At 43.7% G+C, this 25709-nt stretch overlaps 1 protein-coding gene across 1 annotated transcript; it reads left to right on the top strand.

Annotated features, from left to right (window-relative positions):
* The first annotated feature begins 1160 nt into the window (after positions 1-1160).
* Positions 1161-22900, top strand: RCN1 (reticulocalbin 1). The gene is made up of 7 exons (XM_066638027.1): positions 1161-1333; positions 1434-1726; positions 8646-8839; positions 11467-11645; positions 12898-12958; positions 19604-19803; positions 20554-22900. Exons 2-7 carry the CDS (start codon positions 1482-1484, stop codon positions 20659-20661), a joined length of 987 nt encoding a protein of 328 aa, XP_066494124.1. The 5' UTR covers positions 1161-1333; positions 1434-1481; the 3' UTR covers positions 20662-22900.
* Positions 22901-25709: the final 2809 nt, after the last annotated feature.

Raw genomic sequence — 25709 nt, forward strand, 5'->3', positions numbered from 1 at the left:
CCTGCATTTTAGCATTGGGACGCACCAAAAACAAAAGTTTCACTTTACCAGCCTCTCAAGCCTCTGTAACCAAGAGAGTTACAGAGTGTTGGGCCAAGAGTGCTCCCCCCAAATAGCAGATTATTTAGCCCTTGATGCACATAGCCTAATCTACCCTGTCGGTTTTGCAAACCACCAAAAATGGGGTCATGAACCACTGGCTGGTCCCAGACCTATAGTTTGGGAACCTCTGCAACAGTCTTTTATTCTGCATGGGACATCACCTACTGTGCAAGCCAGAAGGAAGTGCCATCTCTTTTTTAAGGAAATACAGGTCATGGAGGGAGAAGATCGCAGCCCTTTGTAGCCCTGAACGATAATGGGCCATTCAAAGAATTTTAAGTTCAGGAGTAATCAGTGGCGTAGCTAGAGGGGGTGCAAAGCACTAAGTCTTGCAGGAAGCCTCACTGCACTGTGCAAGCAGTCCCCCTTCGGAGCCATTCCCATTCCCAGCAAATTGGAGGTCATATGCCTGGAATGGCCCTGAAGGGGAGTGGGACGGGCCACTTGCACCGTGCGGAGAGGCTCTCTGCAAAACGGAGTGCTTTGCACACCCTCTAGCTACGCCACTGGAGTTCTGCCTTGTTGTCAGCTCACCAGATTCATGGGAGAGGCTTGGAATTCACTCGCTTTTGCCATTTAAACTTTAACTGATGCACTGATGGATTCGAGTTTGCAAGCTAGCAAGAGTAACAGACCTTAGTCTGGGACTAGTTAAACTATTTTAAAATATATTTGAAACAGAAAAAGTGTCCTGGCCTTTAAAGAGGTCTAGGGGTGGCGTGCACTGGAGATCCACGTTGTTTCTAGCAAGGGGGGGGGGACAGCAGAGAGATACAAACTTGAAACATAGTTTCAGGTCGGCTCTTCTGTGAGTTCACTCAGATAAGTCCCAGAAAACTCAGCTGCAGTGACTTCCACATCCAAGTGCCTCTGGAACCCTCGCCCAGCACGCGGCGCTGGGACCGTCCCCCGACCCCTTCCCGTCTCCACCTCTGCTCTGCCTCCAAGGAAATCTGATCCGCCCTGCAAACGTGGCGATCCGGCAGCCCCTTCTGCTCTCCGCCCATCGCCAGGAAGCTGCCCTCGCCCAATCGCCAGAGTTGTAGCATTGGAGGGGCACGGGAGGTCGGTCTTTTTGCAAGCGCACTCCTGACTGGTTCATTCGGGGGGGGGGATTGCAACCCCAGCCCAAATTGGGTCATTCATGTGCATTGCTCCAGCGAGACTTTCCCAGCCGGGCTGGTGCGATGGGGTTGGGGGGAGAAGTGCCACCTCCCGCTGACTCTTGCAGGTGAGAGAGAGATCCAGGCGAGCTGGTGCTGGGGAGCTGCCTGCTGGGGCACGTGCCTGGAGTTGCATGACCCCAACTTGGTCCCTGATCCCCTATGCAGCCTCCCCCCTTGTAACTGATCGCGCCCTGCCTGGACCCCCACCGCACCATGGACTTGAAGGAGACTCTTCGCTGCATCGCGCTGGGGGCGACGCTGCTGCTTTGCCTCCCGGGCTCCTTCGGCGTCCCCACTTTCAGGAAGGAAAGGGGGGTCCATCCCGACCCCGAACTGAGCAACCAACAGCAGCACGAAGATAACCAGAGCTTCCAGTACGACCACGAGGCCTTTCTGGGCAAGGAAGACGCCAAAACTTTCGATCAGCTCACCCCAGAGGAAAGCAAAGAGAGACTAGGGTAAGGCGGGCTGGCTGGGACCTCCCCAGGACCCACTGAAAGTCAGCCAACTTCCCCCCTGTCCGTCTCAGAGCGGATCAGTAATAGAAACTTACTCTGAAAGGCCCTAATTGAGTGGAGGCGGAGTTAAAACAACTCTTCCAAGTTTTCATTGTGGATGGAAGTGCCCCAGTAAAGCTGTAACTGACTTTAGCTCTACTTTAAGCTTTCCCAGCCCGGGAACCTCTCTTACTATACTGGGAGGGGGGAGGAGGAGGAGGAGGGATAGAGTCCCCATCAGTTGTTGTTAACGTGGCAGAGGGAGGTCTCACTACACAGAGCTGCTTACAATGAAAAAGCTGGTTTCATTATTAGAAGGGAAAGTGTGAGAAACCAGAAAGGGAACATATGAATATTCCCCCCCTTTGTGTATTAGATTACAACACAATACCAGCTTTTAAAGCTTGGATCTCTGGATACAAAGATGAGGAACTGCTGGCTTTTATTACCCCCCCCCCCATGGGGAAACTTGACATTGCGTCTCTTTGTCCCAGTTGCTCTTGTCTGCAGTTTGAACTCTTTGGTGTTTGCATGGTCTCTCCTCAAGTCCTGCACTCCATCTCTGCTGCAAACTTAGTGTGTCTCCATCATGTCCAGGTTTTCTTGTCCAAGCTGTGTTCTGCTTAACATTTTATTCTCATTAAGAATAATTCTATATTGCTTTTCAACAACCAAAAAAAGTTGATCAAGTGGGTTAAATTAGTAAATGGTTCCCTATTCTCAAAGGGCTCATAAATCTGAAAAGATGCAAACATAAAGCAAACAGGCACTGGAAATGATGCTGTGCTGGAGTGAATATGGGAAGTTGCTCTCCCCTGGCTAAGTTTAAGAGGAGCACGACTTTAAAAAGTGCCTCTTTACCCTGTTTGCATGCCTGAATTAGAGTTTGAGAGCTCAAATGTTTGTTCACTATTTTGAGACATTACAGCTGGTCCTCATAATGGTACTGGCCTACTATGGTTTTCAAATCATGAAGTTTAGCCGCAGTTGAGAGAAGTGTGTGTGTGCTCACTTACCCTCAGTTCAGTGTGCTATTCCCTGATCCCATGGAGTGGCTGTTCGACCACCTCTTAATGCATGAATCAAATATGATTTTAAACTAGTGTTTAGTCTGCATGTTGATTACGTGCTGGTGTATCCAGACTGGAGGAGACATGCATGCCCCTGTGTTGTTGCATGTCGCTCTGTCCTGGCACCCCTCTGATTGGGAAGTATCATCAGAGTTTCATCTGAACCAACCAAAATGTGTTGTCACATCAGCTTTTGCAGGCCAGAGTCTATGTTGAAACCTACATTGGCAGGTAGATTCTGACACCTTTCTGTCTGTGAGCTTCACTTCTCCACCTCTAACACCCTCAACTGCCTGAAAGTCTCCTGCTCCCTCTAAGACCTCCACCCTTTCTCTTTTGCTATCCCTTATGCCTGGAACTGCCTCCTAGAATGCTTTCATGATGTCACCTTATGCCAAAAATGGGTGTGCTGTACCCAGCGAGGGGAAGGGGCAGATGAATGGCTTCAGAGCCATTTAAATTTAAATCCCCTTATACCTCTGTAAGACTTGCAGTAGGTCTCCTCAGACTCTCACTGGTGATTCGGCTAGCACATGTCCAAGGAATGAAAGGGGGTGGGGTGGCTGCAGAAAAGGGGGGTGGGCTCCAGCGCATTCCATCACCACTGGATCCACCTCCACCCACAGCCTCTCCACCTCATGTTATATCCCTCCTTGCCTAGTTTTGCCCCTCCCCCACCCCTTCCACGCCCTCCTCCACCCCTTCCAGGTTCTACCACTGAATTACCTGCTCCTGCGGGCAGTAGAAGAGCTGATGAAGTGATAGGAAGGCACCAGTCTTCCCATCAGCATTCCTGGCAGAACGCTACTGCACGTGTTGCCAGAGCACCTTTTAAGATGACTGCTTTAACAGTCAGTGCCATTGGAAAAGGTGCTAGGGCGTCGGCCGGTAAGTATAGGATTGGGCCATCAACCCATTACTTAAAATTCACCTTTTCTCCATCCTGCCAGAACCTCTGTTTCTCTCCCTATCTTTTCTGCATGTCAAATTGTAAATCCTAAGGCACCTAGACTCTTGTACTCTCTAAGGTGTCATGTGCATTAATTGAATAATATAATATAGACAACATAAGACAGAAGGGGGAGCATGTTTTTACACACTGTGGTCAGATGGCTTATGATGCAAAAGACAGATGTGTCCCTTTACCACCCAGAGTCAAATTCAAATAAAATAAGGTACAGGGAAAAGAATAAAAGATCAATTCAGAGTAGGTGTGACCTACTCCCCTGGCAATAAATAAACCTATCAGACATCTAAAATGGTAATGCTCAGAAATCTGTTCTGGTGGGGGCATTTCAGTCTCTCTGGACATTGAGTTAGACTTGAAAGTTCTCTAAGACTTGAAGGTTGTCCTACTGGAGCAAAACAAAAAAGTTTCAGAGGGAGACTCTGCTGAGCTGCAATTCATATGCAGATTTGATATTGTCACAGGGGCTGAATAGAGACTGAGTGGGTAGCTCTCTGCAGAAAGCAATTGTTCCCCTTCTGGTGTTTGTATACACTATTCATCTTGCTTTGCCAATTCATTATCAGTTGGGAATGGGTCATACTCACTATGACTGGAACTTTTACTCTTTTGACTGGATCCTATTTGCATTTGCTCCCTACTTAGGAATGGGGCACACCTGACTCTTGTGTTGCTTGGCCTTCTGGCCTCACTTTGTAATAACATGCCCCCAATCTTCTGTCTATTTGTATATATATACATCTGCCAACTGAGGGTAACACTTCATGCAGATAACGAAGTGGGCTGTGACCCGCAAAAGCTTGTCACAATGCATTTGTTAGTCTTTAGGGTGCCACAGGACTCTCTGTTGTTGTTGTTTTTTATGAATGATGTGTGCATAGTACAGATGCATCTCTAGGAAAAGTTCTCTTGGGGCACAGAAAGGTGTACTCTGTAAATCACCCAACTAACTAAAAAGTCTGGGTCGGTATCATGTTTGCTTTTTATGGGATTGTCACAGTATATAAATGCAAAACGTGTTCTAACCCTATAGCACATTTAGAACTTGGTATACAAAAGGATTAGGAAAATGAAATATATAACTTGAATTATAAACCTCTTTTATTTAAAAAAAATGAACTGGAAATAAAGATAATATTTGCAATAAAGGACATACAGGTTGGACTTCGGTATCCATGTGGGACCTGGACCCCTTCCGCAGATACCAAAACACATGGATAATGGAATCCATGGGTAGGGCCCAGCAGGACCTCTGGATGCACCCAGAAGCGTCTTCCAGTCATGTCCAAAGGTTGTGTCTGAGGCCTGCCTGGGCCTCAGAAAGCTTCCTGGATGCAACTAGAAGATGCTTCTGGTTGTGTCCAGGAGGTCCTCCTGGCGCGGGCTCAGAACCTGCGGTGGGTCAAATCCACAGGTTCCAAATCCACAGATAAAGAAGACTCACTATATATATATAAACTGTACAACAAAATCTTCACTGCTATAAAGATTATCATATAGCCTTTTAGGGCAAAAATTCTTTCCATCCTCAATTTGTTGTACAGAAGTTCTTTCACACTGAACACAGGGTGAGAGAATTGAAGGAGATTTCACCATCCTGTAGGACTGTTCCTGCATTATACTTTACCAATTGCACATAGGCACATGAAGATGTCATCCTGCATGGATCGCTTTCCCTTCCAACTTGCAGGCAAAGTGTGCTTCACAAACTGTTGTGAAGTGTTAGTGTTTTTCCTAGCTGGGTCAATCGCATCTACGTTAACAGGTATTTATATAGCAAAGCTGCTTTTGCTTCTCTGTTAGCTAAACTGTGAGATTTCTCCACAATGCTTTCGCCAGCTGTGTTTCACCCAAAAATGTTTCAATGAATTAAAGGAAATACTGCAAGTAGGATTTAGGTTCAGGTTTCCTGAATAGTTGTTGTAGTTTTAAAATAACCTTATGTGACATGCAGTCTCTACATTTAAACTGTGGAATAATCTGACACTTTTGGGTATGCTGTGATTATATTTAAATTTGGGAGACAGTTGTCATGCATTGTAATTATTTACATGTATGCATTATTTCTGTTGTTATTACAGAACTGATGCTCACATTTAGTATACTGGTGGTCAGGAACTGGTGCTTTCGGCCAAAAATGACTCTTTGAAGGCTGGCAAGAAGCCTTTGATTCTGTCATCACTTCTCCTCCAAAAAAGACTTAAAATGCTACATAGTTTGTCCAGAAGGAGAAAATAAGGAACTATCACTAGACAATAGCTTCACCTATTTCTAGTTCCTTCTGATGGAAGGGGGGAAAAGTTAGCAAGGAGCTAGTGGGAGAGAGGTCACAAGAACAGGCCGAAGAAAGCAAGAGGAAGGAGGCAGCAGTAACAAAGTACGACATGTCAAACATTACACAGGAGTATAGACGAGTGAGGGCCTACAGGTGGTGGCACTTCTGAGGCCTTTGACGTTCTACATAGTCTTATTATGTATGATCCACAAATCTAACTTCTGACTCCTGTGATCTGTTTGCTTTGACCTATCAAATCTTTTTCACCTCTATGGGGGGAAAAAGAAGAGACGAAAGATAGTTGAGTAGGGGAAATATAACCTATAAATTTACTGGAAAAACCAGGAGCAGGTATGCTGATGATGGAGTAGAGAAGATGGAAAAGATTCAGTGCTGACTAGATTTTGTAAGAAGAGGGGCATTTATTACTACATTAACCAGAGATTGAGAGTTTGCATGTTACAGTTTGATACTGGAAATCCTTACCTCATGGTATATTTTTTTGTGGTTTTCTTCATCCTACTGGGCAAATGCTACATTTTCAGCATGGTTTAGGGAACCACACAATTTCATTTGCTCAATCATCGCACACATGTATCCAATTAACAGAACTTATGACAAAGACTGGCAGGAGCTGTCCTACTATGACTCAGAATAAGATATTGACTACATGAGTTCTCTCCATACTATCCCCTGCACCACACCCCTCATGTCTGAGGAACATTAGGTATTATTTATAGTACAGTCTTATTCATGTTTTTTCAGAATTAAATTCCGTTGAGCACAATGAGATTTACTCCCAGAAAGTGTGTATAGACTGGCCTGAATATCTGTGGATCCGGTATGCACGATTTCACTTATCCGAGGATCTGGAGGACCAAAGCCTGCTTACTAGAGCATCACTAACAGGAAGCAGGATAGTGCCTTACGGCATGATTGCAACACCCAGTGCTAGCAATAGGGCTGCAGCACCGACACTGTAGTCCTGTAGGATCAGGCTGTTATTCTATTTTACTGTGTCACGTAAACACTATCAGGCTTTAAGGGTGATTTTGGGGGTGAACTTGGAATGACTTTGAAGTTAAAATTTTTCGCTTTGAAAATAATGTAATAATTGTACCCATTATCCAGATTTTCACTGTAAGGGCTGTATTCAGGAATAGATTAGGTACCTGTAAAGAGGGAAAGGCGCATTTTCAGTGGTAATGAACCTGCAGTACAGCCTCCCTAGATTATTTAAAGGGGAAGGGAAATTCATATTGTGAGAGATTGAGGGTGAGGCACCATAACGTGTCACCCCCCCCTCCAGGCAGAGGCGGGAAAATGGGGGCAGCCTATTGGCTGCATTATCTTTGGGGGCAGGCCAAGCTGTGCACCCAGAAGGCTCCTCACCTTCTGGCTCCAGCCTGCTGGTTTTCCTGAGCCCTGCCTGCCCAAGGACAGTCTGAGAGTAGCTGGTCGCTCTTTGGGGGGCTGGGAAGGAATTTTCTGTTGCCAGCCTAATTGGCCATGGCTGGTGATTTTTTTCGCCTACCCCAGAATGCCAGGGTGTGGGTGTTGGGTTTATTGTATGTACTACTTGCCTTTGGTCACTTTGGCAGGTTCGTGCGGGCAGGGTCGGTAGGGATGTAGGGAATTGGTCTACATCAGGAGGTCAGCAAGGTCAGGAGGTGAGCCAGAACCGCTCAGATGATACTTGTCTGGGTCACTGAGACTGGCTGGCAAGCCCCTGGGCTAGAGCAAGCAGAGATCACCAGTGGGTGTGGCCTGTGGAGTCTCTGCTGTTCCGCTGCCTCAACCCCTTGGGGTTGGTGGTCTCTCGGGCCAGGACCGAGGATGAAATGGAGCCACGATGTGATGTCTGTGTAGCCCGGGAGAGGCAGATGGTTAGCACTGCTTCCCTCAACTTCGTTGCCCGCACGTGGGGGGTGGTTTAGTTAGTTCTCCCTGCTGCAGATTTTATGGTTTTGATTAATAAAAGTGACCCTTTATCCCAAGCCTTCGTCTGGTGTGCTTATTTTGGAGGTGCAAGGGTAAAGACTTTTATGTATTTAGTTCAAACCATTAAGGGCTTGATCAGTCATCGCTAGCACTTTGAATTGTGCCCAGAAAAGTACAGCCAGCAATGAAGATGATACAAAAGGAGTGTGACAAAATCATGAAATTGCAATTTTCAAAGGGACCTCACAGGTAACCCCACACAGTACAATATTGATGTTACCAATGTGTGGGTAACCATAGCCAGAGCTGTCTGGGTTACAGTGATTAGGATACATCTTCCAAATGCCCACCAAAACATTGTGTTCTTAGAGGGTTAAAACACATGGAAAAGCCTCTTAGTTTGAATAGCATCTCTTGGTCCTACTGTTTTGTTCCCAAGGTCAGGCCTTCTGGCCAATGTATATTATGTCATCTTCAGAAATGGGTCAGGATGAGTACCAATTGGAAGCCCTATAAGCATAATGATGCAAAATATGACAAATCAATAGCAATGATACATACGGCTTATTCAAGAAAACGCTTAAGAATTCCTTCTAATAATCAATTTACTTCTTCTGTTAATGGCAGGAAAATTGTTGATCGAATAGATGCCGACAAAGATGGCTTTGTCACGACGGAGGAATTGAAGAATTGGATCAAACGAGTTCAGAAACGCTACATCTTTGAAAACGTGGCTAAGGTCTGGAGAGATTATGACCTCAACAAAGACAATAAAATTTCCTGGGAAGAATATAAACAGGCCACGTATGGCTATTACCTAGGTGAGAAAATTCCTTGAGGATGTCAATGTGAGTGAATACAGCTCAGTAATCCTACAGATAAAGCAATCTCCATGAGATGTCAAGCTCTCATAATCTTGCTTCTTATTCCTAGCAAAACTACTGGTGCCTTATTGCACAGGACCAGCAAAGAGAACAGAGAGCAAGACCCTGGGCTCTGAATCTGCTTAAACAGGTTGCCTGGTAAAAAATCTGGTGCATTGTCTTTTGGCTCTTCTCCCATTCCTTGCAATGCAAGACTGTATTGCATTTCTGTAGCTGCTTAAGAAGATGCTCCTGAAAATATGTTTGTTCTTTGGTTGAAGGAGCCATGATTGGTTCCATGACGTTGAAAGGTCATGGATGGGATTCATCTATCTCAGCACTATGCAGTCATTGGCAACATTTGCCTGAATTCAGTTCCTGTTGATTAATTTATAGCCGAATCCTAACCTGCCCTATAGCAGGCAGGCTGGTAGGCCTGTCCCGCACCCAGAGCAGGGTTGGGGTCAAAAGCAACTCAGCCCGGGGCAAGGGCAATAACTTCTCCTTATCCCAGGTAACACCGCAGCAGCCCCAATGGGGCTACTCGAATCTGCGCCACCTCGAGGTGGTGCAGCCTGGAGTTGACCCGGGCTACCTAGGAATGGGAATAGGCATAAGTACTGGATCCTGCCCCTGCCCCTTGCTCAATCCCACCTGCCCACAGGCCCGCCTGCCACCTGCTGTCCCCCCACCCCGAAACACATCCTCCCAATGCCCCCTGACCCCCACGCTGGCCTGACTTGGCTGGCGCGAACTCACCCCTTCCTGTCGGTGCAGAGACTGGATCAGGCCTCCATGCACCGGCACACCTCCAAGCACAGGCCCAACTCACTCCAGAGGAGGCATGAACATGCTTTACAGCATATTTGTGACACTTCCGGGCTGGCGTAAGGGACTTACGCCAGCCCAGCGCAATCTCAGGATTGTGCTCTTAGGGCCCAATCCTATCCAATTTCCCAGTGCCGGTGCTGCTGTGCCTCACTGGTGTAGCTAGTGGAGGAGCGGCACATTATGTTTTGCAGGGAGCTTCCTTGCAGCGTGCAAGTGGCTCCTCCCCCTCCCCTTGGGAGCCATTCGCCTCTGTTTCCCCCCCCCCCGCCCACATGGTCCAAAGGGGAGGGGGAGGAGCTGCTTGCATGCTGCAGGGAGGCTCCCTGCAAAACTTAGTGCGCCATCCCGCCTCTAGCTACTCCATTGCTGTGCCTATAGAGTATGCACTATTTTCTGTGTTGGGGGGGGGCAGTTACAGAGGCTTCCTCAAAGTATGGAAACATTGGTTCCCTTACCTCGTGCCTGTGTTGCAGCTGCACTGGTGCTGGAGAGTTGGATAGGACTGGGCTCTTTGTTCTGAAAGTTCTGTTCTTTGTTAGGGCTACTTCCTTTGTACATTGTATGTATTGTGTAGGGAAACCATTTATACGCTGGCATGAGTTAAATGTGGCAAGAGCGTTTGATTCACCGTGGACCCACTCACTCTTCTATATCACACGTCAGTGCACATGATTTATTTCCTACATGGAGATCTTTCTTCCACTTCGAAAAATGAGGCATATGAAGGGAGCCCTTTTGTCAGGATAACTATTTAAGGTTTCGGTAGAGACAGTCTAAAATTATTGGCAAGGATCTAAGACTTGCTCTTAGACATAGAATTAAATGTTGAGAAAATTGGTGTGTTTTAAGAGCTTTTGTTGTGGTTATGTTTTAAACTTCATAATAGCTATAGCAATATTATCAAAACCGGTCATGGTTGCCTTTCTTAGAAAAGGAATCTGTGCCTTTGGCATGCATACCTAGTACAATTGTCTACTTACCTGTTAATAATAATAGACAATAACTCAGTGCTCATATTCCTCCATCCTCCCACTCACATCGATGTGCTGAGTGTGTGGAGGAGGAGCAGAATAATACTCACTGGCGATGCACTCCAGCATCCGTATGTTCAGCATGTGTGTCTGAGGGACCATGCACACATCCAGCTGAGCTTGTGATGGATTCCCCCATGTGATAGGGAGCCATGGACAGTCAAGGTTTCCAGCTGTGTGAAAGAGCCTCTTCCTTATGTGTGGTAAATGCCAGCATGTACAAGCCTCCTCTACATGTTCAGTATACATGTGGGAGAATGTGCATATAGAACTAGAGTCTTGAACAAGTGGACTGGCAAGAAAAAGCAGGTTCTACTGAGGAATGGTGTAAAATAATGGGTAGGAGAATGGACTCCTTGGTTCCCATTCATCCCCTTGATGTACCTGGAACTATATCCAAAGTCCCAATTAGAATTTTTAATTAAAATTTTGATTAAATTATCACATGCACTGTGCTTCCTCCCCCTCACTTGTATTTATAGAAAGATAATTTTTCCCCATTTATTTTCCTTCTGTTTTAGCTTGTGGGAGTGGCAGCAAGAATAATACTGCACTGTGGTGGGGCTGAAGGGAAGGGGGAAGGCAGATATGTGGGATAGGGTGGGGGGGGACAGGTACAACTGGCATGCTGTACTAATTTGTCTTCTACAGGTATCACTCCAGGCTTTGCTATATCTGCTGCCTCTGCTTGTCTCATGGTCTGATTATTCTGGCTTTCTCTAGAAAATGAAGCAGAATTTCAAGATGCAACAGAACAAACCAGTTTCAAAAAAATGTTGCCCAGAGATGAGAGAAGATTCAAGAGAGCTGACCTAGATGGTGATTCGGAAGCTACTCGTGAGGAGTTCACAGCTTTCCTTCACCCAGAGGAGTTTGAGCATATGAAAGATATCGTTGTTCTGGTAAGCCAATCTTACGCCTTTCGGTTTCTGTTTCCTGCATAAATTTGAAAGCCAGCTTCCTCATCTTTCACAGCAAGCCTTCCCAGACAATAGAAGCTGACCAGTTCAACAGGAAGAAAAGCTGTTTAAGGAATCTGGCTTCAGTTATTTAAAAGTGACCTGCTTGGTGACCTGCCTAATACCTTGATCTGTACCACATGATTAGCTCAAGGGCAGCAAGCTGATGGATGAATTCACGTGCATGGACCAGTTTTTGCCCTGAAATGTTGACTCCTTTAAATGTACCATGGGGCACCCCTGTTGGATAAACAGCCTGATTTTTATGCCACCACTTTGTCTGGAGTGATGCAAGGACAAAGTTTGTGCTATTGGAGCTAAAACAGCATGCTATACTGGGGGTCCGGAAGATTAGAATTATTCATTTCTGCCTCGCTTCTCTTTGGTGAACTCCTTCACTCTCCTTGCTATAGTGTTTACATAGGCAAATAGTTGCTTCAGCCCTTTAGGGCAAATTCACTCTGATTGCCTACAAGGTGAGATGAAAAGAGCCAGCTGTGCTCCATTTATCCTTCTCCCCACCACATCATTGCTCCCCAAAAGCTTGTTGTATATCACAGCTGTACTTAGAGGCTAGAGGGGGTGCAAAGCACTAAGTTTTGCTGGGAGCCTCACCATGGCATGCAAATAGCCTCTCCACCGCCCCTTCAGAGCCATTCCGGGCAGTGGGAGCAAAATGGGGCCATTTGCACACTTCTGTTAGGCTGCCTGCAAAACTTAGTGCTTCACACCCCTTCTAGCTACACTACTGTACACCAGTATCAATCAGAGCATTTAAACACTGACTTATTTGTGATCTTTCTTCTTTAATTATTTGGATTTTTATTTTCTCTGAGGATTTTTATTTATTTTGTTTTGGAGAACTCCTTTTTAGTATCGTACTAACTTCTGATTTCTATAGACAGGTGGTACAGGAATTATTTTATGTGCATGTGCTTAGTGACCCTCTTAACCTAAAGTAGTTTTCATATGTTTTGTTTTAGTTGTTTAATACATTTTTGAATAAGTACTGTGTGATTTTATAAGCTGGGGTTTATAATTGACAATATGTTGATACATATTTTGAGGCATGTATTTCCAAAATTGTTCCCTTGATGTAAAGTGACTAGTCAGAGTACAAATAGTTTTCTAATCAGTTCTATAACCAATAAACAAATATGCACCTTTTTATCATAATGTTGTTTTACCATTATAGGAAACATTAGAGGACATAGACAAAAATGGAGATGGATTTGTAGATCAAGATGAATACATTGGTAAGCTATGGCATGGAGATTGCCAGTGTTTATTATAAATTTTATTAGCAGTCCAATCCTACTGGTGCCAGGCTGGTTTGAACAAGCATTCCAATGGCATTAGGCACTTTCCTGCTGTCACAAAAGGTGAGGTGAACTGGAATGCACAAGAAAAGTGGGGAAATAATCTATAGATGAAAATACATAAAGGTTTCACACATCCAGACTTGTCAGGTGTCAGTACATAGACATAATGTTTGCATAGCTTTTTGTCCATAAAATTTAGGGCTCATAGTCCCAACCAAGAATTAGTATTCCATACACAGTGGGCATTTGGTATCCATGGGTGATCCATTCCAGGACCCCCTGCAGATACCAAAATCCATGGATGATGAAAACCGCGGGTCTTGGGCCCTTTAATCCTCTGGAGGTTATGGGAACTGAGCTTTGAAGGTCTTTTAAGGCCTTTAAACTTTATTTCTTTTTTATGATAAACAGGAAGTGACCTTCTAAGTCTTTCTGAGGCCCATGGAGGCCACGCACTGCATCCATGGGCCTCAGAACACATGGGCTCTGGTCAGAGGGTCCATGTCAGGCTGACCCCATGAGTTAGGATCCCGTGGATAGTGAAATCTATGGGTTCTAAACTCATGGATTTAGCAGGCCCACTGTACAATATAGGAATCAACTGGACATTATGCCCATAAGTGAACTTCCAGTGTGTCCAGAGCTGGGATAGGCACATTTGATGGTAGGGGAAATGCAATCATGCTCCCCTATCCCACATATCCTCTTCTTGGGAGAAGACAAGTAGAAATCTGAGGCTTGTTTAAATCATAAAAAGTACACTTTTGGGTGTGATGATTGGAATTGGGGTTTTACCTTGAGGTGGTCTCTCTTTCATTTCTATACAGCTGCAAAATCCATAAAGTGTAGTGCCTAGTGTGCTGGACAGACTGTAGGCTACCCAGGTTCGAATCTCTACTTAAATATACATTGCTTCTGGTTAGAAAAGAAAAAAATGTTGAGACAAAAAGCACATGTGACTGTGCCACATCTAGTTTGGAGCTCAGATGGTCGATATGTTGCACAGCCGGTTTTCATGGAAATGCATCTCTTTGGAGAGATGGTTGCGTCAACCCTATCTGTTTCAAAGTAAGGAATAGTCTGGATGCATATAACTTTAATTTGTTCCTACTAATCTCCTAATAGCTCTTTGGTTCAAAAGCACCATGGGCATGTGCTTAGTACTAAGGAGAGTGCTTAGTACTAAGGAGAATGAATTAAGAAGTACTTCTCTTGCAGAGAGGCTTTTTTAAAAATCAAAAACCCTCAGCTAGCCCTCCCTAAAAGCCATTCGTGTAGCTGATTTTTGTTTCCCTACATTTTCTTATGTCTTTTATTCCCACTGCTGCTCTTGCTTGTTTGATTCTGATATTATCCACACAGACACTTGCTGACAGAGACAAGATGCAATGTTGCTCTGGGTTCCCTTTCCTCCCATACTTCTGAACATAGCCTAAAAGATTATGAGTGCATCTTAAGAGGGTGTCTTGAAAGAACTGTGACTGTCTTCTACAGCTTTAGAAGAAGCCCACTGGGTGAGAGGCATTTAGGGCCAAAGTTCTCCTTTACTTGTTTCCTTTGCCTTTTATTAAAATAGATATATATCTCCATCAGATGGGATAAGTAACAAAGATGATAAAGCAAGACAGGCGCATCAGAACAAAGTGACTATGGTGTTCATGATATAAACAAAATACAGATGGAAACCAGAAGTCTACAGCACATGGAAGAGGTGAAGAGAATAGTGAAAAGGACGCTTTTGCATTTGAGAAGTGGGAGTTACACTTCCATATTGCATAGAGATAGACTGTGACCTGCTTCAGACATTTCAGTGGGTGGCAACAGACACTGTGTGGAAGAATGGGCATGAACCCTTTTTCTCCATCATGCACATAATGTAATGTGTGGCGTGAGCACTCCACTCCTTACAAATGAGGGGAGAAAGCTCATGTTAATCATGCACTTTTGTGCATGCAGGCCTCTGTATGAAGTATCTGTGTTACACATTTAAATGTGCAGAAGAAGAGAAGGGCATACTTTACAATGAGAAGTGAAGGAGTGGGTGTTCTCTCTTTTGTTCTGGGAGAAAACAGTTGGACCAATTCTTAGAACTCATAGTTTGGAAGTGATAGTAAACAGGGAAGACTAATATGGTGCAATTGTGATTTAACATGTATTTCCCAATGCATTTGGGCTGCCACATCAGGGGAATTGATGCAACAGTAATCTAGACACAAAATTGCTTCTCATTTTAAGGTTCCATTTGTAGAGAAGCTTAGTCTCCAACGATGACATGTTGAGAACATAAGAACAGCCCCACTGGATCAGGCCATAGGCCCATCTAGTCCAGCTTCCTGTATCTCACAGCGGCCCACCAAATGCCCCAGGGAGCACACCAGATAACAAGAGAATTACGTACTCAGTTATAAGTGCACTGTATAGGCCTTATGGTACACCCACTTTTTTGTTTGCCATGGAGAGGATATTACAGTTCAGAAGAGTCTTCAGATGAAGGTGGTTAATATAATTTAAGCTTGTAGTGGATCTCTTGCTTCGGGTGGTGATTGATATTATCATTCAGAACAAGAGAACAGAGTGAGCAGCAGAATGCTGACTGACGGTAGACAGGCGATGAAGCTATCACTCAGGACGCACAAACACTTAGAAAAGTGCACGGTGCAGTTCAGCACTGTGAGAGGTTCAGTACAAAGTGCAACCCCCTCCCCCCCTCCCCCCAGGTGTTTGGAACTGGAGAAATTGATGTTTTCAATTCTATACCTGCTTACTTGGGAGTAAACTCCCTTGAATAGGGTGGGACTTTTGAGTAACTTCCATAAGATTGTACTACAAGTGTGAAAAAGTTGTTTCGGCTTGGATTTGGTGCCTCTTTTCCTCTCTTGCCTAATAGCTGATGGGCTCAGATAGAGACTGCAGTGTTTCCCTGTATTCGAATGAACTGAGGCAGACAAACATGTATGTAGAAGAAGATGGAAAGTGGAGAGCATATGAACCTCCAGCTTGTGTCAGGTTGTTAGATGTGTTCAGTTCAGTTCAGTTCAGTAAGACCTTTATTGGCATAAAATACAGAGAAAGAACAGAACAAGACAGGAATGTACAAAGACAACACAACATAAGCAAAAACATCAGTCACTGCCCAGAGTCCCAGGGCTCTGCCTGGCTATTACCCCAGATAAAAAGGAAGCAACATTATCCAGAGTCTCAGGATCAGGAGTGGACAGGAGAGACTGAAGCATGGTTGAATCCTCCCAGCCCTGCATCCTAGCTAGCAATGGACCTAGAAATTTCTTGCGTGACACAGCATGTAGCGGGCAATAAAAAAAGGTATGCATTAAAGTCTCAACGCAATCCCTACCACACTTGCATTTCCTCTCTAAGTAGGGGATACTGCTGAACCTGCCCGTTAACAAGGCTGATGGAAGAGCGTTACACCTTGCCAGTGTAAATGCTCTCCGGGCCTGTGGGCACACCAGGTGGTAAAAGAAGGAGGCCGGTTTCCCAAAACTGACTGGAATATGAAGATGGAGTGGAGAACATGTGGTTCTGGCGGCACTAAACAGCTCTTGTTGTTCAATATCTAGAATTCTTCCTTTGACAATTCTGTAAGCTGCATCACAACCAATCATACCTAACTCTTCAGTGTCCAGCCCTATTGACTTAATTTTAGTTAGAAGATCAGTGATCTCAATAGGCAGGACTGGATCCGATAATAATTGTTGCATTAGATCAGAAGAGGTGGGGTTAAATAAAATCCTAAACCAAAATTTCAAAAGTCTTAACCATACAGTAGTCCTTAGTCGAATTAACCCCACCTCGAGACACAGGACCGAGTAGGGAACGCACCTGGGTAAGCCCAAAATCTTCCGTAAAAAGGAGGCTTGGACGCGTTCTAGTGATTGGTTAATAACCTTATACCAGACAGGAGAACCATAAAGAACCTGGGAAAGAACCTTTCCCTTAAACGCCTCCAGAGCAGCCGGAACATAACCATTTCCACAGGTGAAAAAGAAACGGGAAATGGCTGAGGAAGCTAGTTTGGATGCGTTCTGCACTGCCCTGCGATGAAAAGCCCAAGTGAGTCTGTAATGGAAGTTGATACCCAGGTACTTAAAATGCTTAACCTGTTCCATTTTGTTACCATTACAAGACCACTTAAAAGCTTTCCATCTGTTAGCAAATACCATTATCTTAGATTTAGCATAATTGATCTGCAATTTGTTGGTCAAAAAATACTCTGTGGCACGACTGAGCAGACGTTTCAGGCCAGTCCTAGTACGAGATATCAGTACTGCATCATCCGCGTACAGAAGTAGCGGCACTTGGCTTGCGCCAAGCTTTGGACAATGGCCATCTACTTCCTTCAGGGAAGGGGCAAGATCATTTAGAAATAGGTTGAAAAGCATGGGGGCCAAGACACAGCCCTGTTTGACCCCTTTGTTAGTGATGATGGAGTGAGTTAGATTCCCCCTCCAGGAGCATCTAACCCTACACGAGGTATTTAGATGGAGGGACCTAATCAGCAGCAGTAATCTTTTATCAATCCCCATGTCTTCCAACTTGGCCCAAAGAAGCTCCCTATCCACAGAATCAAAGGCACCTTTCAAATCAAGGAAGGCTACATAAAGACGGGCCTTACATATCCTGACCTGCTTATAGGCCAAATGAGACAGGATCAGGCAATTATCCAAAGTTGATTTGCCCCGACAGAAGCCAGATTGCTCGGGGCCTAAGATGCCTTGCGAAGTAACCCAGAGAGTGAGTTTATTGCAAAGATATTTAGCACAGATCTTACCTAGTACAGAAAGCAAACTAACAGGCCGAAAGTTTCCTGGTATGGTAGGGTCACCCTTTTTATGAATAGGCACGACTGTTGCTGTAAGCCAGGCATTGGGTAATAGGCCAGAGCTGTCGATCATTGTAAAAAAGTGGGCAAGTAACTGGGCCCACCATTCTGTGTCACCTTTTAAAAGCTCGGGTGGTATTTCATCTGGCCCTGCGGCCTTCCCTGGCTTTAATTGCATAATTAGCTCTTTAATTTCATCAGGGGTCACAGGAGGCCAGATAGGCAGATCCACAGAGGTAAAGTCTGGGTTGGTGTCCGGGGATTTGCTCTTATCATAAAAAAGATCTGTAAAGTGTTGAACCCATGTGGACAAAGGGATAATAGCAGGGTCGTATGTTTCTGATCTACATGAACCCGCTACAACTGCCCAAAATTGTTTATTATTTTTGTGTTAAGAACATAAGAACATAAGAACAGCCCCACTGGATCAGGCCATAGGCCCATCTAGTCCAGCTTCCTGTATCTCACAGCGGCCTACCAAATGCCCCAGGGAGCACACCAGATAACAAGAGACCTCATCCTGGTGCTCTCCCCTACATCTGGCATTCTGACTTAACCCATTCCTAAAATCAGGAGGTTGCGCATACACATCATGGCTTGTACCCCATAATGGATTTTTCCTCCAGAAACTCGTCCAATCCCCTTTTAAAGGCGTCTAGGCTAGACGCCAGCACCACATCCTGTGGCAAGGAGTTCCACAGACTGACCACGCGCTGAGTAAAGAAATATTTTCTTTTGTCTGACCTAACCCGCCCAACACTCAATTTTAGTGGATGTCCCCTGGTTCTGGTATTATGTGAGAGTGTAAAGAGTAAAGTGTAAAGTGTAAAGTTGAAAAGTGTAAAGTTGTAAAGTGTAAAGTGTGAGTGTAAAGAGTAAAGTGTAAAGTGTAAAGTTGAATCGCTTGATGCAGCTTGTTCCATTGAGTTAAAACAAACTTTTTCTTTTTCTCTGTCAATAAAACTCTGAGTTGTTTTTTGAGAATGGAGAGTTTAACTAAACAACTGGGGTCGTTGTACTTTCTAAAATCTAAATAAGAAGCCCTGATACACATCTTAAGATCCCTACATTCACTGTCAAACCAATCCTTTTTGTCAAAAGCACTGCATGTCTTAACTGACATGGGCCTGGTACTCAGGGCCTTAAAAATGTATCCAATAAAACCTTCAAAGGATTTGATTTGAATAAAGGGATCAGAGTCCTGTCGAATGGCCGATAAAAAATCTCTGCTTGCTGGTTCCGTACATAAACGATGGAAGTTTGAAGAAAGAGCACTGTTAGCCACAATTTTATACCTACACTCTAGATTTGGCTCTACCTCAGCTTGTGATGGAACACTCCCAGAATGGAGGTCAAGGACCAAGATTAAAGGTAAATGGTCACTATAGGTTACATCCCCAATGGTAAAATCCTTCACATGGTGCTTCATTTTAGTGGATACCAAAATGTCATCCACAACGCTGGCGCCACGAGAGGATACAAAAGTAAATTCATCAGCATTGGGGAATTCTTTTAGACCATTAAGCCAAATCATGTTAGTGGTAATGGAAAACTTAGCAAGGGCCATACCGTTGGCATTATAGTGTGCATCTTTGGACCACATTGTTAGATGTGAATGTGCCTTGAGATTCCTAGTGAACTAATCATGTCCGATTCCTGTTATAACGCTCTTAAGTTTTTTCTGTGCCCCCTAATGTTTTGCCTGCCAAATATGATTTCAAAATGTTTCCTGCCCCTAGCTGATATGTTTGCACATGAAGATGGTGGTCCAGAACCTGACTGGGTAATAACTGAACGTGAACAGTTTGCGGATTTTCGAGATCTAAATAAGGATGGAAAGATGGATAAAGAAGAGATTCGGCACTGGATCCTTCCGCAAGACTATGACCATGCGCAAGCTGAAGCCAGGCACTTAGTCTATGAATCAGACGTAGACAAGGTAGACCCCATTTCCTCTCAAATTTCATAAAAGTTAGATTGTGGGTGTAACTGGTTCTTTATTCTCATGTCAGCTTACTAAGAGTCAAACTTTAATAGCTTCTCCTCTGATTTATAAAAGTGTGATAGAAAAACAGTAATGTTAATATCATTAACTGGTCAAACAAACAAACAAATATATGGTGAGGTCAGAAAGATCCCAATGTTAATCTGAGTTTCCAAAATAAACCAAATCTCACTTGAGAGTCCTTTTGGACTATAAAGAGGAACAGGAATTTGAATAAAGGAAACAAAAATTATGAATTGAGTTCTGAATGCATGCGGTAAGAAGGTGGGAATGATTGCTTGAAAAGATTTGTTTATCTCCCCCCCAAAAAATTTGGGGGTAAACAAATGGCCCAAAAATCAGTGGTCTAAAAATCACTGGACTATACAGGAAAATCTTTTGCAATGGAAACAAACCATAACATTTCAGATAAGTATTCAAAAGGGGCACTTTGGTTAAACATAATGAGTGCTTGGATTGCTGTATTGTTGATAATCCTGTCTGGCAATTAATTAGGAAAACCATAATGACGGCAGCTTATGATTTCTGAATATATTGCCTCCTCCCATGAGGGACTTTTGCTCGTGTGACTGTTGTAGAGCCAAGTGAGGTTTTTGTTTTTAGATGCAGTGTTAAAACCCTGTAATAGAGGCTTGTTATTTTGTGTCTCTTACAAAGGTTTTGCATTTTTTTTTCCCTTTTCAGGATCAAATGTTAACCAAGGGAGAGATTCTTGATAACTGGAACATGTTTGTTGGAAGCCAAGCTACAAATTATGGAGAAGACCTCACAAAAAACCATGATGAACTATGATGTTCTTTGGAAACCAAATGCATCAGAGACTTGGATCTATTTTTTTCCTGACTATTACCAAAGTAACAGTGGTTATTTTGGCCAACTGGTTTTGCATCAATGTATTTTTTTAAGAAAACAATTTTATTAGCACCATAGTTACCTTTTTTAATTGCACATTTTTATAGTTTTCTGTGTACTTTGGGGAATGTACTTTTCAAATGTACAATTTTTGATACACTTTCACCTCAGTCCTAAATACATCCACTTAGAATTCTCACTGAAATAGGAAAATATAGTAAGTAATGATCAGGAGCCTCCGGGCTGCAGCATTCACACTGCAAGTGGGAGGTCAATGGTGAAATGCTCTTTGTGTAAAAGAAAAGGTATATCCAAGCACATTCAAAACTAGTATCTCAAGGAGAGAGGTAGTCTAGAAATTTCTGTCTGTTTCCTGTGTGAAGGAAATGCTTCATGTGGGAGAGCATTCAGCATTTAACACTCACCGCCACCCCGCAGTCCAGTAAGAGAAACCTTACAAGGGGCTACTGGCTGTGTTCAGCAACCCTTTAGTTCAAGCATATGAGCTCAGGAGTGTAGTATTATCGGAGAACTCAGCAAGATTATGCATACTCACTGCTAGGCCCTCATGGTGCCCCCATCACTCGACAGTGGCACTATCAGCTTTGATGGTACTTGTGAAGGAGATACTGGCAATGCCCAACACTCACTCTCTTCTGAAAAGATGATCAGTGCAGTGATGTGGCTCATAGGCAGTTCTTATTGGATTGGAGTGTTAGAAATCTTTCTTGCTTGTATTTCTAGAAATATAGCAAAGATAAACCCTGCAGTTTGAAAAGAAAAAAAAATAAATATTTAACTAGATTGTGTGAAAAACAGGAATGAATGTATGTGAAATGTATATTCCATCCTTTCTAGCTTGAAAAGAGGGTTTCTCTTTCATAATCTATGGGCCTATCTTTCTGTTATCTCACCATCTCCAGTGGAGTTAGTGATGCTGAATAAGATATCAAAGATAGAGCTGCATTTAGAAAGAAGGGGGGAATCAATAAGATACTCCATGAATACTTGCCATTTTTCTTTATTATTGTCCAGTTTACACCACAGGCCAAACAGAAATCCCATATTACAGTGGTGGTAGGTGGTACATGTTTACACCTGATGCCTGCAATCCCTCCTCAAAAAAAGGGGTGTTGTTTTTTTTTGCCACAATATGCCACATATTGATTGTAGTCCACAAAAGCTTATGCTGCCATAAAGTGGTAAGTATTTAAATGCTACAAGGCTCTTTATTGTATTCGGAAGTTTGCTGTCACTCAACAGCCACAGTCCAGAATTCCACTCAAGTTGGAACTTCAGTTGTCGATTATGCCACCCAGGTTCTTGAAGCACATAGCAGTTCCCCCCCCCATCAGTGGGGAAAATCTGTATTGCAGATGATGCCCCAAATGTAGGGAGACATTATGTGCTCTAACATGCGCATGCATGAATGAATTTTCCTATTGCCTCATCGGAGTCAGGAGCTTTGCATGCTTGCTCCATTCTGCATGTGGAGTTTCTCTCTTCATTGCAGTGAATGGAGAAGTTTTTGTGGTTGGAAAGCACACTGAATGTTTTGGAGTTCTTGCCTTGGCTCAAAGTCCGAAACAAGAAGCAGTAAACTGGACATAAGCATTTTTCTAACAATATCACCACATCCTGTGATGTGTTTCTGTTTCAACGAATATCCACAGCAGAGCTGCTGTTTTCTGTACTTTCCCTCCGTTTGGTAAAGCAATGCACTTCATTTTTACAATGTAGGATTTTGCTGATTTGTTTATTTTGTATGGTTATGGTCATTCACAGTGGAAAGGAAAAGAATACATTTGAAATTGGAATACATTTCCAGTCTAGTCCTTCTACAAGGGATTTAAGGCTAAAATCCTATACACTTATCTGGGAGTAAGCCCCACTGAACAGAATGGGATTTATGAGTAGACATTCATAGGATTATAGGAGCCTTTGCATTCTCTTATATTTCAGAAGAGGCTGTATGCGGCATAACATTTTGAGTTCATTGTTGTTTATATACATAAAAAGATTTGCATTGCCACTTTAAGGAGATTTTCTGCTCTGAGCTAATATAAGCTTTTAAAATGTGCTGCCTTTAGTAATGGACATGAACTGTTACATATACAACTGCATTTTAGCTGTATTGACTTGAAAGTGTGAGCAATAAACAAATCTTTTGTGGGAATAATTTAAGGTGGTATTTAATAAGCCTTTGAGAGAAAGTATGATAAATCCTATGTATTTCTAGATCAATTTCTTTGTAGATTGTGACTAACTCGTGAGAAGAAACACAGGCCTGCCTCTGAAAATGTCAGTTTCTCTGTAAAATGTAGTACAATTTACCTCTTGACAATCATTTTGCTGAGATTGCTCTATCTGCCAGCAGCAGACAGTAATGTGAAACAAGGGTAGTGAAGGCATACAATGTAATGATGTCAGGATGTAAGATAAGTTACCTTGTACATTATGGAGAGGGGTGGACTGGACACGGGGCTGCCTTTTGGGAAGGCTCATCTTTGTTGGTTGCTTCTTAGCAACAGTTACTATTAATTATTTAAACATTCATCAACAACACAGGGGAGGCAGGGATTGGCTCTTTCCTAATGGCAACAGGGTTTGTGTTGTAATGAAATAACTGTCCTGGATGGAAGTTGCTATGAAAGCATAATTCCCCCACTGTTTCTCTGTAAAAAAACAAAACTGTGCTGGGTAGTGGGTGCAGAAGAAATGCCCTTTGTTTTCAAAGAAGACTACTGACTACTACAAACAATGCTTGACTACTATAATTTGTGGGCCCTTGTTGCAAATCCTGATGTGTGACTGCCCCCCCCCCCCACATGGTTTGAGATGTAGAAATGACGCTTCATCTGCATAGGCAGTGAAATACAACTGCTGTGCAGGGTGTGTAAAGAGTCTCATCTGAACAGTAACCAGGCTGCCACCAAGTCAGTTTTTAACAGCAAAGAGCTTCATAGGATGTTAGGGCATTCTCTCTCCGCAGATCAGCAATTTAAAAAGTGCTCTCTCTCTATACGTCTAGTCCAACCCCCTACCTGTAGCAGGAAATCACCCTAGAGCAGGGGTGCTCACACTTTTTTGGCTCGAGAGCTACTTTGAAACCCAGCAAGGCCCGGAGATCTACCAGTTTTTTTTACAATGTTCACGCCATCATAACATATAACATTTATGTGTACAGTGTATGTTGGTGTACCTTGAGCCCCACTGAGTATAACAGGACTTACTTCTGAGTAGACATGCCTAGGATTAGGCTGTGAGGCTGCAATCCTAGCCACACTTACCTGGGAGTAAGTCCCATTGAGTACAATGGGCCTTACTCCCGGCGTTTCCTCCCAGAGGCACCTGAAGGGGGGGGCCGGACTCCGCGATCTACTCATTTTGCTTCGCGATCTACCAGTAGATCACGATCCACCTATTGAGCACCCCTGCCCTAGAGCATCTCCAGCAGGTGCTTGTTGAATCTCTGAAGATCCCCACTGAGGGAGAATCCACCACCTCCCTTGGTAATTGGTTCCACTGCTAAACCACGTTTACAGTTAAGAATATCTTCCTGATTTCCAGACAGAATTTCTCCTCTTACAGTTAGTATCCATTTGATCTAATTCTACTCTCAGAGGCAGTGGAGAACAAATTTGTTCCTTCTTTCATATAACAGCCCTTCAGGTATTTGAAGAACACCATCATATCCTGAACGGCTGTCGTATAGAAGGAGAACAAATTTGTTCATTCAAAAGTCCAGGGGGCTTTTATCCTCCCTTTCTATTGGAGTAGCCTCCAATAGCTACAGAAGGAATTATAGGATGCTGGCAAGTTCAAAGCTGGTTTCAAATGCATGGTGGCTTCAAAGTTGCAGAAAGGATGGTTTATTAGCCCAATGCATTTTGAGGCCATAGATTCTTCCTCAAGCACACTGGATTAGAGTCCACATGGGGTGAATTATGTTTTGGGTCATTTTTTGTGAGAGCCTAATGGAAGGTGGGAGGAAGAGTAAGGGCGCAATCCTAACCCCTTATGTCAGTGCTTTCCAGCACTGACTTAAGGGCAGTGCAGCTCTGAGGTAAGGGAACAAACATTCCCTTACTTTGAGGAGGACTCTGTGAGTGACACCCAACTGCAGGATGCAGCACACGTCCCATTGGCACCGCTATGCCAGTGATAGAAAGCACTGACATAAGGGATTAGGATTGCACCCTTAGACAACAAATTGAAAATGGGCTGGACCCAGTGCATCTTCTGTGCAACTTTGAGGTCCCTTCCTAAAAGCTCCCCCTGGAGGTTAGATGCCTTCTAGAGTTCTATTCCATGCAGTATGGAGAATGAAAGCTTTTTTCATGCATGAACAGGTCTCTGGATTCTACCGAAGCCATTCCATTGGAGATCCACGAATTTTACTCTCTTGAATAAAGCGTTCAAACCCAGATCAAGTTGTCCCTGTATCAACATCTAAAGCTCTCTACTTTAGTAAGTGTAAAGTGATGTTTTTAACATACAGTGGGTTAATCAATGGATTTTCCTCATTACACTAAATGTAATCAGATTTAAATGATCAATATTTTGGAACACTCCATTGGAAAATGCTTGCTGCAAATCTTAAGACTTTTTAATTTCACCTTATTTTTTAACTAGGGTTGTTGCTGTTTTATTGACTGCTTTTTGTTACTAGGAATTGTTTTAAGTGTTTTGTTGTGTGGCTTTATTCTGGAACATAAGCCACCTTGAACACCTGGAAGGCTGGAAAGGCAAGATATAGGTGTACTAAATAAAAGATTTGGAAGATATGCACAGAGGCATCAACTCCATGCATGCAGTTCTTGTTAGTCTTCTTGCATGCCTTCAGTAATGCTGAGCGAATGTGTGTGCTAAGTTCTCCTTTCAAGCTCAATGCACAGAGGAAGAGTAACTCTGAAAGAGACTAGGGCTCCTGGGTTTAAATTTAACACTATTTAAGGAAAGCAAACCTTTCCTAGGGGAGATAACTG

The sequence above is a fragment of the Tiliqua scincoides genome, chromosome 1 (genome assembly GCF_035046505.1).
Source record: "Tiliqua scincoides isolate rTilSci1 chromosome 1, rTilSci1.hap2, whole genome shotgun sequence".
In the NCBI taxonomy this organism is placed as follows: Eukaryota; Metazoa; Chordata; class Lepidosauria; order Squamata; family Scincidae; genus Tiliqua; species Tiliqua scincoides.

Coding starts and splice junctions, on each gene's coding strand:
- RCN1 (XM_066638027.1), top strand. CDS start 1,482: ATGGACTTGAAGGAGACTCTTCGCTGCATCGCGCTGGGGGCGACGCTG. Junction 8,840..11,466: donor CACGTATGGCTATTACCTAG/GTGAGAAAATTC, acceptor GGCTTTCTCTAG/AAAATGAAGCAGAATTTCAA. Junction 19,804..20,553: donor ATGAATCAGACGTAGACAAG/GTAGACCCCATT, acceptor TTCCCTTTTCAG/GATCAAATGTTAACCAAGGG.